Source organism: Canis lupus, chromosome 14 (assembly GCF_048164855.1).
Source record: "Canis lupus baileyi chromosome 14, mCanLup2.hap1, whole genome shotgun sequence".
In the NCBI taxonomy this organism is placed as follows: Eukaryota; Metazoa; Chordata; class Mammalia; order Carnivora; family Canidae; genus Canis; species Canis lupus.
In genome coordinates, this window is record NC_132851.1 from 31,050,886 (window position 1) to 31,064,354 (window position 13,469).

The following is a 13,469-nucleotide window of genomic DNA, read 5'->3' on the forward strand; positions in this document are numbered from 1 at the left end:
GGACTTTTTTCTTCTCACCTGTGTGACCACTGAAAGCCATTCCTTCTGGATCAGCAGACAGTAATGTTCACTATCCTATTAGGCATTACTACTGTTAAGATCTTTAAAATATATAGTCCATCTTCCTCAGTTTTGCTCAGCGTGATTATTGTTCCTGAGGACCTTATTGGCAGCCAGCAGATGATGTAGCTCTAGATGTCATCTAAAGTCATGAGCTGAGATAAGATTAATGTAGGGAATGAGTTTACAGAGAGAAGAAAAGGGGTCCCAGAACTGAATGATTGACAGGCCAGCTTTCCTAGATCATGGCATGAGAAAGAATCTGCAAAGCAATAAGTAGTCAATGGCGGAGGACATCCAGTGAGCAGGAGTATCTAGTGACTTAGAAAGAGAACCAAATGAAAGCAGGGTATCTAACACCAAGTGAACAAGTGTTTACAAACAGAGGACTGATTGTGGTGAAAAACACTTCTGAAAGGACAAATCAGAAGATAAGGGCTGACAGCTGGGTTAGTTATGCGGAGGTGACTGGAGACCTCAAAGAAATATTTCCATGGAGGGGAGGCAGGAGGGTGAATTCCTAGTTGGAGTTGGTTTTAGACATTACGAGGAAAGAATTGAAGCAGCAAATACAGGTGTCTGTTACATGAGTTTTGCTATAAAGCAGATGAGGGCACTAACTAGAGGGGGATGTTTTTATTTTGTACCATTTTGTTTTAAAGAAGGAAGATGTTTTAGCACGTTTTCTAATGTAAGAATGCAGAAAGGGGAAAATCAATGATCAAGTAGAGAGAAGGGAAAATTGTCAGAGAGACAGGAAGGTCTTTCTAGAGTCAGTAGAAATGGGATCTCATATCTGTCTGGAGAGTTTGGATTGATCACAGAGAGCTGGTTCACTGAATCTGCAAAGCCAGGGAGGCCAAGCAAGGGAAGATGTGACAGTTGGAATATGTGGAAATGGCCTTTTGCTGCTTCTGTATTTTCAGTGTTAGAGGTTTGAGAAATGAGCTGAGGAAAAGAAATACCGTTCTGAAAAAGTATAAGTATGAATGGAACAGGAAAACCTAGCAGGATGAGTAGGCAGCCCTTGCTTCAGACCCACTTGAAATTAATAATCAGAGAATAAAACTAAGTTTCTACTGGGCACACCTGAGTATATTTGGGTAGAGGGAAAGTGCTGAGAAATACGTGTCCAACTAATAATGAGACTTTTTTAGGATCGTGGTCTGTAATGTTGACCCCAATATGTGACCTTCACCTCCAGTGCTCAATACAGCAGAATCAAGGAAGATGTTCACCAACTGAAGCTGTAAATATAATTTGCTGTTCAGTTCGGATAGCAACTTCCTTAATCTCAGTTAATTATTCTGAAAGAACACCCAAAGGAAATCATGAAGCATATTCTTGGAGTGTTCCTGTAACTTGTCAATTGAGAGTCTAGATGGGAGTTTAATTTAATGACTTGAAGCAAGCTTCTCAGTGAATACAAAATTTCAGTTAAATCTTGTTAAGCTGGACTGTAATGAGATCATTTGCCAAATATTCCCAGGCTGATGGTGGTAAGATTGTTTATTTATGTATAACTTAGTCTGACCACACATTTAAGAAAACATACTGAAGACCAAGCATAAATCCTGAGAAAATGTGATGGGGGATAATCCTGCTCAAAAGAGGATGGAAATCATATGTATGGTATCCATAAATAAGCCTCAGAAAATACATAGCAGTTCTGGAGAGAAGGCTACCAAAAAAACTTCTGAGGGACATAAAATAAGAATAATAAATGGAGAAACATACATTGTTGAAAACACAGTTTTGATTATGTAAATATATTAATGAATTCCTATAACAATCTATAAATTCAATGCAATTTCAATAATAAAAAATGTTGATTAACAGAGAAAGGAATACTATTAATTAATGGAACATTAGTTGCCACTAACAATGAGTAACATGAATTAACAGGAATTCATGGTGTATTATGTCCCAAGCTCTTTTCACATATGCAAAGCTACATGTTAATTTGCATAATCCTCAAAATAACTTTTTGTGGTATGAATTATTGTTAATGTCATTTTATGGACATGGAATCTGAGGCACAAAAGGATTAAAAATTATTTGCCCAAGGTCATACAACTGCTGAATAGAAGTACCAGGGTTTAACCTGGGTTCTCTGACTCCAGAGCCCCTTCCCTTAATTGTTTCACTTGCTTCTAAATTGCAAGGACAACAAAAATCCCAACAGCATTTTTGGAGACAGAATTAGATAAAATTATTTTAAAGTTAACCTGAAATAATACACATGCATGAAATAGTTGGGGGAGAGAATAATTAGGAAGGATATTCAGGTTCCAAATATTAAAATGTATTTTAAAGATGCATTTAGGGTATTTACTCATTGAAAAAAAATTTATTGGACACTTTCTCTTTGCCAGGCTCTGTTCTAGATGCCAGAGACAGCGCAAGGGTCCTAAGGTAGAAGGCTGCTTGTCATGTTTGTAAAAGTGCAAGAAAGCCAAGATGGCTAGAATGATCAGAAAATAAAGTGGTAAAAGATGATGTCAGGGATGCCTGGGTGGCTCAGTGATTGATGGCTCAGGGATGCCTTTGGCTCAGGGTGTGATCCTGAAGTCCCGGGATCAAGTCCCACATCGGGCTCCCTGCAGGGAGTCTGCTTCTCCTCCCTCTGCCTAGGTCTCTGCCTCTCTTTCTCTCTCTCTGTGTCTCTCATGAATAAATAAATAAAATCTTTTAAAAAATTATGATGTCAGAGGGATGATGGCAGGGGGAGGTTATTAGGGCACTTTGCATTTAACTCTGAATGAAATAGAAAATGTGATTTGGTCTGACTTACATATATTGTACAATGATCATGCTGGCTGCTATGCTGAAAAAAATGATTACTAACTCCTCTCCAAAAAAAGAGTGAGTTCCTGGTTGATAGATGACACCCAGGAGCCATGTTTCCTGACTGGATACATGTAACGTAATAAAAGGCTACACGCACTGGAATTCAGATGCTCTCTACCACTCCCCAAAGCTAAGACTAGTGAATAAAAGAGTGCCTGCAGATAGAAAGAAATGCCACTAGTCGTGGAATGGGACCGAGAAAAACCTCATGAAACAGAATGTTTCCTACTCCTCTGTTACATGGGCAGTTGATCTATTGCCTGATGCTACCCTTCTGAGATGGTCAGAGTGCACCTTCATCCACTACCACACTCCTCACTGCAAGCCAAGGCATTGACCCTTGAAGTCATGGTGGAGGAGGTACAGTCGGGGATGGCATTCTGAGAGATAAGGAACCCACAAGTTAGATTACAAGGTGGTGGGTGGAGACAGAGGAATTCTAGCAGCATGCTAGCGATCGTGATATTTGTGTATTAATTACATCAATCCACAGGATATAGGCTCAGCAGCAGATGTTGGGAGGCATCAGGCATTGTAGGTAGCATGAGGGGAAGGTCTCTTAAAAATGTGGAGCTGAACTGGGAAAACCCTGTGGCATGTCAGCAGCAGAAAATGTAGCCATGACCCCTGTGACAGGGAGCAGACTTGGTGAAACTCGCCTAATAGCACCCTGTCTGCACAGATCCAGCCTCGTTTAGGAGTAAGAGAAGAGAGAAAAAAAATTAATTTGACATCTATGACAAAATGCTGAAGGAAGTGTCTAATAAGAAATATCTTAGGCACCTGGTAGATTCAATTACAAATTTTATGTCCTTGGAAAATGTATACAAAGACCATCCTTGAATTTCCACAAATAAACACATATAATCATCACAGCGTGGACACAATCAAATAGGTCAGCCCTTCGCAGTATCCTTTACAAATATATTTTTTAAATATTTATTTATTTATTTATTTATTTATTTATTTATTTATTTATTTATTTATAAGAGACACACACAGAGAGAGAGGCAGAGACATAGGCAGAGGGAGAAACGGCTCCATGCAGGGAGCCCAATGTGGAACTCAATCCCAGACCCTGGATCATGACCTGAGCCCAAGGCAGATGCTCAATCACTGAGCCACCCAGGTGCCCTGTCTTTTACAAATATTTTCACAAAAAGGAAAAACTAAATATCAAATCTGATCTTCTTTTCACTAATCTAGAGTATCTGAATATTAAAAACTACTGATAGGCCACAGCAGATATCTCTGCAGGTACTAGGTTATCAATATGTTAAGTACTGATAACATTATTTTATGAATGGATCAAAACTGTACCTAAGTGTCTACCTGATTTTTACAAGATGCTTTAAAATTCCAAGGTGTTGCCTCGCTAATTATATAATGCAGGCCAGATCCAGGCAATTCTACAGTAAGTGAGAAGCCTGGACACATAATTAGCTCAGTGGATTGAACTTCAGGACTTCAGAAGTTTCTATCATTAGGAATTATGAAGATGTTAATTTTCAGTAACATATACTTTTAATAATAACCACAATAATTACAAGTTAGAGTTTTGCATTTTTTGATAATTTTTAACAAAAAGTTTTTGTTATTTGAACTTTAGAGTCCTTGCACGAAAAACAACTAATTTGGGGCAAGAAATTATTCTCCAAAGGTTGTTTTCATGATCTTTTAGTTTCAGGTGTGCAATTCAGTGGCTCAACAAACAAGATCCTAGAGGAGAGCACGGGCAGTAACCTGTCACATCAGCCACAGCAACTTCTTACTATGTATGTCTCCTGATGCAAGGGAATCAAAAGCAAAAATAAACTATTGGGACTTCATCAAAATAGAAAGCTTCTGCACAGCAAAATAAACCATTAAAACTTAAAGGCAACCTATGGAATGGGAGAAGATATGTGCAAATCCCATAACCGATAAGGGGTTAGTATCCAAAATGTATTTAAAAACTTACAAAACTCAACACCCTCAAAACAAACAATCCAACTAAAAAATGGGCAGAAGACATGAACAGGCATTTCTCCAAAGAGGACACCTAGGTGACCAATAGACACTGGAAAAGATGTTTACCATCACTTACCCTCAGGAAAATGCAAATCAAAACTACAATGAAATATCACCTCACACCTGCCAGAATAAATGCCAAATAAATGTGTCCATCAGAGGACTGGGGTAATTAAGTTATCTCTTTGATTCCCCTATAGGCTATTCTAATTAGCATACAAGCACTTCCTTAATTCGCTGTAGTCACCAAGGACAATGTGATTCTGACAGTTGTGTTTGTTATTTTGCTGCCTGACAGCAAATTGTATTTGCTGTTTTATTGACGGAGAGTAAAAATACATAATTGATTACCCATAATCAATCTGTTATAAATCTGGCTATGGGAAAAGGAAGGATTAATAAATCATTATAGAAACGTCCTGGGTTAATCAAGTTTGTTCTCTGTGGCAGCCACTCATTGCCCTCATTCTCCTGTTCTTCAAGAGCATTTGACTGGCTTCTCTACTTTTCCCCTTTGAAACCTGAGTGACTGGGGCACAGCTGACCCCACCCCAGGTCATGGGATGAGACGAGAGTAGCCAAATATAAAATAATAGAAACCAAACAAAGTACTATCATCCCTTTGGCCAGAGATTGGTTTCAGTGCCCAAGGCTAAGCTAATCAAGACTTGTCGAGCTTCTCAACTAAATTGGCCTAATTAGTCCAGAGGAACTCTGGTTCCACAGTGTTGAGAAAGCTCCTCTCTTTGTGTCTTTTTCTGAGCTCTGTTTGTCAATCTTAGTGAAAGGTAAGGACATGATAGAATGTCACCCCAATGGCTGCTAGTGCTCCTCTCAGGAAGGAAGCCAGCTAACATTGGAAAGGCCCTGACCTGCCCCTGCCTGAGCCCTCCTACCTCCTCATGTCTTGTTACTAGAGATGGGACATGTCTTTATGGTTAAAAGTGGTGGTGCCTGCCCCACTTGGAAGAACTATGGGATGTATACACCCCCACTGCTGCTGATACTCTGGCTGCAGAGGCAGGAACCACCAGTGCAGTGATGGCAGGATGGGTGCCCGTAGAGCCCACGTGCAGCCTAGTCTCAGACCTTTGTTCTCACAGGTCCCAGTTCCCCTGACTGAGCTGAGCTGAGTAGATTTTCTGGCTCTCTCAACTGAAAGAAGTCATCATTAGCCCTGATAGGTCAAGTTTCTTCAGGAACCAAACTATCCAGACTTGACATCGATCCAAGTGACGTTGCCTACCTTGGGCATGCAGATCACCAAATGCCCTGTTGTCTGAGATCGCTTAGCAGAGCTGCTGTCAGGTTTGACTTCTGCAGGAAGGACAAGCTGGAATGGCTGAAAAATAAACAGGAAGCATCACAGAGTGTGAATACATATAACGTGAGAGGGTTACTTCATGAGGTATTTTCGTTACCAATTCGAGATTCACCATTCCATTTTTAAAAACATGCTTAGACTTAGTAGGAAAAAAAATAATGTTTGGGCTATGCTTGATATGCATGAACTATTTTTACCTATTGTAATGAATGGTCTAAAGAACAGTCATCAATCACAAACAGTGAAACAGCCGTTGGCCCATTTATGTTAACATGGCTAATAATAAAGAATTTATAGATAAAGCCTCTTGTTATAAATCATCAACATATTTTCATTTTAAATCCTTCACATGACTCCTGTGAATGCTCATAATCAGCAAAAAATAGCTTTTCAGAGATGCCTGGGTGGCTCAGGCGGTTAAGCAAACGACTTTTGATTTTGGCTCAGGCTATGATCTCAGGGTTGTGAGATGAAGCAATACTTTGGGCTCCAAGCTGGATCTGGGGCCTGCTTAAGATTCTCTCTCTCCCTTTCCCTCTGCTCTTTTCTCCTGCTTGCGTTCTCTCTTTCTCTCTCTCAAAAAATGCTATTTCAAAAATAATAAGATTACAGCTACTATGAATAGAATCATTGGCAATTTAAAGTGGGTATATTATTTAAATATGAGTTCAAGCACAGGTTACCACAATATATAGCCACTTTGTTGGCTTTGAGAGAAGTACTAACATGACAGACACAAGTTAAAAATGGTAATTTCATTGAGCTTCACAGTGGTTAGTCAGCAACCATTCCTGCTGTATGCCACTCCCACTGTATAAAATCACATGTCTAAAAAAGAGCTCTCTTATTGGGCTTCTTTTCCTCTCTTTTCACATCACTTTAATAACTTTTGAGGCAACCTAGCTTAGTTTGAGGCTTAGCTTTTGAAATTGTAACAGTCTGCCCATTATGCTTACCTTTCCTTTGACCGTGACTCGCACGTAAGTTGGCTGCACATCAACATTGATCAAAGAGGTGTCCATATACCTTGTATCAAAATGAAACGTACAAATCTTACAATTTTCAAAAACAGTAAGTTGAAAGAAGGACAAATAAAAACTAACATGTACAGAACCGTTTTAAATGAAAGAAGCTTACAATTTCCATGCTAAACAGGTCTTAAGGAATTTATCTTACACTAATCCCTAAACCAAAGGAAATTCAATAAATCAGCAATTTCATTTTTAGACCCACTTGGCATTGATTGCCCCAACCTAAAAATATCTGCGGCCTGAAACGCCAGAGGTTTGAAAAAAAAAAAAAAAAAAAAAAAAACAGCTTGCCATGTTCTTTCATGAATATTTTAAGCCCCTATGACTGACATGAATAGCCAGGAATGCTGAATCCACGACACTTGGGGAAGCAGCTCCTGCTTCCTTAGCTGCCCTCCCTCCCCTGCAGCTGTTCTGCAGCTGCCAGGACAGCATCCCAGGAAGAAGACTGGCTCTGCTTCTCCCTGCAGAGCCACCTCCTGCTGAACAAGCAAAGCCTTCCATCTATGGCCCTGACCCCAGGATCAGGGGGCAATTGCTCTCCTTGACTTGATGAGCAAATGAAAGAGTCGGGCTTCATCTCGCTTGTTTAGACAAATAATTATACGTTGTATAATTGCACATTTAAAAATATTGATCGTGAACATGAGCAAATGCAGTGATGATTCAAAAATCACAAATGTTAAGGCAGAGAGGACAATACCAGGGCTACGGGCACAGTCTACAGTCACACGGGAGAGACTGTGAGGAAGGGTCTCTACCCTTTCCTGCTCTGTTACCTCAGACCACGTTCCTGAACTGCTCTAAGCCTCAGGTTCTTCATCTGTAAAATAGGATATGAAGTGCCCAAGCCCTGAGATTGCTGTGAAGACATGCATAGTGCCTAGTCCGGAGTTGGTGTTCAGAGCTGGTGTGAAAAAAGCATCATTCTTTTATATTTAATAAGATTTCTTGTAATAATAAAAAGCATCAGCAACGTTTCCTAAAGCCTCACGTTGAATATCTACAACATTAATGGATCACATCTTCTTGTCCACACGTAGGGCCTCCTAAAGTGTCCATCTGCCCCCACATCCAAGGTCTCTCCCCGTGCTGGTTTCCTCTGCCTGAAACAATCTTCTGCTGGTGCTCTGCAGAGCTCACAGCTTCTCACCCTTCAATTGTCAGTTCGTATCAGCAGCTTCCCTGACCATCCTCAGCACTGCCAACCACCAGACTGCACACACCATTGGTCTCCACCGCTGAACTCTGGCCCTTTCTGTACAGCACGCTTCTCCCTTGGTAATTACTTATTAGATGCCTGTCTGTTTATTGTCTGCCTTCCTCTGCAGGGTCATAAGCTCTAGGACAGCAGAGACTGTATCCAGAATGTGCCAGTTACAGTCTCCCTATACCAGGTACATAGCAGGTGTTCTATAGATACTTGCTGGATAAAGACAGGAAGCATATACGAATGAATGAATGAATGAATGAATGAACTTAATTTTCATATAAACATCCATGTGCCAATGAAGATCACAAGGAATTTAGTTTCATTAGTTCAGACAGAATCATGGGAAGAGAAGGATTTTACTACCTAGACAGGAAAAATCTCACCATTCCTTGAAAAAGTATGTGATGGGGAAAGTTTTCATTTGAGGACTGAATACGAAGGAGCCAAGAAGCTACAAAGAGAAAGGGGTACACATTCATTAAATTCCAGGAATATGGCCTAAACATAGAAAGGACTTAAAAGGATGAAAGAATGTTTAATGAAACACAACAGAAAGGGAGCTTGGGTTGCTGCAGGGACAGAGGACATGGAATCAGCTGGAGAAGAGCCAGAAGCTCTTATAAAGCAGGTAGGCTGGCAGTGCAGGGGCAGAAGAATTAACAGGGGTGTCATGGGGCATCTTGGCAAGAGGAGGAAGGTGCACACTAAGAATTAGTCCTTCTTCACAGGAGCCAAAGGCAGAAACAACCAAATGCCATCCACTGGTCAACAGATGAACAGAAATGTGGTCCAGCTGTACAGTGGGATACTACTTGGCCACAAACAGAGGGGAAAGTCTGACACATGCAACAACACAGATGAACCCCAAAGACATCACACGATGTGAAAGAAGCCAGACACGGAGGCCATCAGTGATTCCACTAATCCGAAGTATTGGGAATTGGCAACGCTATGGAGACTGAAGGCAGATTTGTGGTTGTCGAGAAAGGAAAGCAAGGAATAAGTACCTAATGGGTACAGGTTTCCTTTCTGCAGTGATGAGAATGTCCTGGAGCTCGGTGGTGGTAAGCCTGCACAGCATGGCAAAGTCACTAAAGCGCCATGAATCATCCACCTGAAATGCCTGCCATGATGAACTGTAAGTGTCGTGTATTTTATCACAATTAAAAAACAACATTGGCCCTTGGCCCATGAGTACATGTCCTAATGTCCTAGCTCCTTGGATTACTGTATTTACTTTGACAAGACTTATGCTCTGAAAATTTACTCGGTTTTAGATAATTTCAGAATAACAATCCCTCTAACTCCACTGGGTTTACTTGGAGATTAAAGAGAGCACCCAGAAAAGGCCTTCAGATCAGAAAGGACTTCATTATAATTCATGCATACAAATGTTCACTGACTCCCAGTACTGGTTTTCATTAATTCGTTCACTCAGGCATTCATTCATTCATTCATTCATTCACTCATGTTGTGCCAGGTGCTAGGTGCGGGTGTTGGTGCTGGAGAGACAAGGAGGGAGGATCAAACAAATGAAGTTCCTGCCTTGACCATGCAGTTTTAAAAATACAAGTAAATGTATGGTTTTGTCAGACAGAAATCAAAAAGCATGAGAGGTGGAAGGAGGTGCTGGTGCAGGGAGAGGCACTGTCTTCTATCGGATGGTGGGCAGAGAGGCCTCTATAATAAGGGACCTCTGACCAAAGGCCCATAGGAAATGAGGCAGCAGCCATGTGCGTACCTAGAGTGACAGCGGTCCAGGCAGAGGGACACATGGGTGCAAAGCCCTGAGGCACTGGTGTGCCCAAAGCGGCTGGAGAATGAGAAAGATGCCTCGTAAGTGGATACTGAAGTAGGAAGCATGAAGGACTCATAGAACGAATTTGGAAGTACTCCATCTCTTTCTATCTTTCCAAACAGCTTTAGGAGAATAGGTATGGTTTCTTCTTTAAACGTTTGATAAAATTCCCCTGGGAAGCCATCTGGCCCTGGACTCTTGTGTCTTGGGAGGTTTTTGATGACTGCTTCAATTTCCTCCCTGGTTATTGGCATGAAGGACAGTGAGCCCAAACCTAAAATCCTCAAGGAATGAGACAGGGTGGGACAGCTGGGGCAAAAGTATCTGCTGGAGATAAAGAAGCTACAGGTTGCACCCCTAGGTCTCTAAAATCGGGCTGAAAGATGGGGAGGGGCCTCACCTGAGGCTTAACTGTAAAGTGCTTTGGAAAAGCACTTTACACAAAAGCGCAGTGGCAGTAGGGAAAGCCGAGGGGGCCTGTGGTGTCAGCATGAGTAAGCAGCAAAGCTCTGAGAATTATTTAAAATCTGCCTTAGAAAAAAATACTGCAGAGTTCATAGCCCTGGGATTGTGGGTTTATTTACTTCTGTCTTTGTTTTAATTTCCACGCTCTTTCAAATTACAGTAAGTTCTTGGTCTTAAAAAAAGGAGGACTTCCTCATTTGGCAAACCAAATTCCATTTCAAAATACTTCAGAACTCAAGAGATGGCACTGAGAACAAAACAGAAAGAAAGGACATTAAGTAAACCCATAATAAGATGTCTTTACCTATAGACAGCAAGGTCCAGGATGAACTGGTTATGTTTTTCATCATCTTTCAAGGAGAAGTCAAGTCTAAGGAATAATCCATTTGGGGGGAAAAAGAGACAATAGCTTTAGCAATACAGTATAGATGACTCATCCCATTTTCTAAAGTAAACTTGGTAATAGTTATATAATAATCTCCAATGACAAACTTATTTTGGTAGGTGGACAATAAAATGATTATGCTATTTAAAAATTTCAGCAGAAACCTACGATATATTCATAAATTATTTGTTTACATTGTTAACATGTGAGACTCCTAAGGTAAATAACATACAAAAAAATTAGCATTGGTGCAGACATAGAGACATCTGGTGGTTAAAGTCTTCTTTTCTATTTCATTCAAATTTGCTAGAAGCAAGCTAAAACCCTGGAATTATTTATGGGCAAGTAAACATATTTGCATCTCTGTATCTGCATTCTATTCCTCTAGAGTTTTTTTTTTAAGATTTTATTTATTTATCTTAAAGATAGAGAGCATGAACGAGTGAGCATGGCAGGGTCGGGGGAGAGGAACAGAGAGGGAGAGGGACAAGTAAACTCCCCGCTAAGCACAGAGCCCAATGCAGGGCTCAATCCCAAAACCCTGAGATCGTGACCTGAATGGAAATCAAGAGTCAGATGCTTAACTGACTGAGCCACCCAGGTGCCCCTATCCCTTTTGTTGTAAATAGTCCCATCTTCCTTCTTTCTCCTTGTAATCAATTTTTTTTCTCCTTTCAGAAAAGGAGACTTTGGCATCACCCTGGAAAATGCTGAGACACTGCTGATGATCTATCACCTCCATAGAGATGATGAAACAGAGGTTCTGAGAAGTTGACACAGCTGGGGAAGAGGCCATATGAGCCTGGAGAGGCAGGATTTCAAAGTCCTACATCTTTCAACTTCCTAGGTATAACTTCCATTGTGGCAACATACCATTCAGAATTATTTGGTTGATTTATTTGGAGCACTTCACCTGTCATATTATTCCATAAAATATATAATCCAACAATATTAAAGAATGTAAGCTAAATTGTTTGGAACAATTTGGCCGTCAGCAGAACGTCTGTGTGTGGCCGTCCCTCTTGGTGCTTTCAACAACCCAGCCATGTGGGACTCTAGTAGCTCAAATGAACCATGCATTCATGATATCATCTCAGGGGCTTTCTTATGTGCTGGCTTCTCTGCCTTGATTGCTTATTCCCCAATTGTCCAGCCAGCCAACTTGAACTCTCCGTTCATATATCACTTGAAAGGTAATTTCAGAGAGGTTTTCTATGGCAGAGATTGTTATTCATTCCCCACGGTTCACTTCCCCTATACCCATAGTAATGGAACACCTGATTTTTTTTTTAAGATTTTATTTATGTATGACAGACACAGAGAGAGAGAGAGAGAAAGGGGCAGAGACACGGGCAGAGGGAGAAGCAGGCTCCATGCAGGGAGCCTAACGTGGGACTCGATCCCGGGTCTTCAGGATCACACCCTGGCCAAAGGCAGTGCTAAACCACTGGGCCACTGGGGCTGCCCAGGACCCCTGATTTTAATGAGAAACATGGCTGTGCAGAACAAAGATGACACTTTCCAGCCTCCCTCACAGTTGTATATACTCATGTAATTTAGCTCCATGAAGGAGAGCATGCTCTGGCCCTCTCCAGGGATTTCCCTCAAGAGAGGGAGTGTGCCCCCTTTCCCCTCTCTCTTCTTTTTCACCCAGTTGAACAGAAGAGATTATGAGAGGCCAAGAGATGAGCCACAGAGACTACTTAGCAAGCTGTTGCAACTGTTCAGGCAAGAAGCAGATGACACGTTCTAAGATGGTGGGGATGGAGTTAGCGAGATGTTATCACAGTATCAGGTGATACTGAAGGAAGCAACCATAGAGTCACTGATAAAATGACAGAGAGAAGAATCAATGATGTTCCAAGGTTTTTGATCTTGCTAAAGGCAGGGATGCTCACTACTGAGTTGGAGAATGCTTGGGGGACAATCACGTTATGAAGGAAAGTGGTAGTGGGCATGGAAAACTTGCAATACCTACTTTATATTCACATGGTGAGGACAAACAACTAATTAAATGTTCAAGTCTTGAGTTAAAGAAAGAAGTTTGGTCTGGTTGAAATGTAAAGATAGTGTTCAAAAGCTGTGGAATTTGGTGAGAACCCCACAGAGTTGATGTAAAACAAGAAGGCAGCTGAGGAGTTGGCCCTGGAGCACTTAGGTACATCACAAAGAGAACCCAGCAAAGCCTGTGAAGATGAGCCATAGTAAGGTCAAAGAATCAGAAGCAAAGAGAAGAAACTGCTATATGAAGAAATTAATGACAGGAGGTGGTGGTTGCACCTGCATAGTTCAGTCCATTAAGCATCCAACTCTTGATTTCGGCTCAGGTCATG

The 13,469-nt window shown here is 41.1% G+C and overlaps 1 protein-coding gene across 5 annotated transcripts in view; it reads right to left on the reverse strand.

The window, feature by feature from the left end:
• DNAAF11 (dynein axonemal assembly factor 11) overlaps nt 1-13,469 on the reverse strand; it is a 69,724-nt gene that overhangs the window by 20,155 nt on the left and 36,100 nt on the right. For 4 of the 5 annotated variants that reach the window (XM_072774527.1, XM_072774525.1, XM_072774529.1 and 1 more), the window contains 3 exons: nt 11,056-11,121; nt 7,201-7,270; nt 6,167-6,262 (listed from right to left, as the gene is read on the reverse strand). In XM_072774527.1, coding sequence (XP_072630628.1) covers nt 6,167-6,262; nt 7,201-7,270; nt 11,056-11,121 — 232 coding nt within the window. The remainder of the gene's footprint in view (nt 1-6,166; nt 6,263-7,200; nt 7,271-11,055; nt 11,122-13,469) is intronic. The other variant, XM_072774526.1, reaches the window with a different exon arrangement.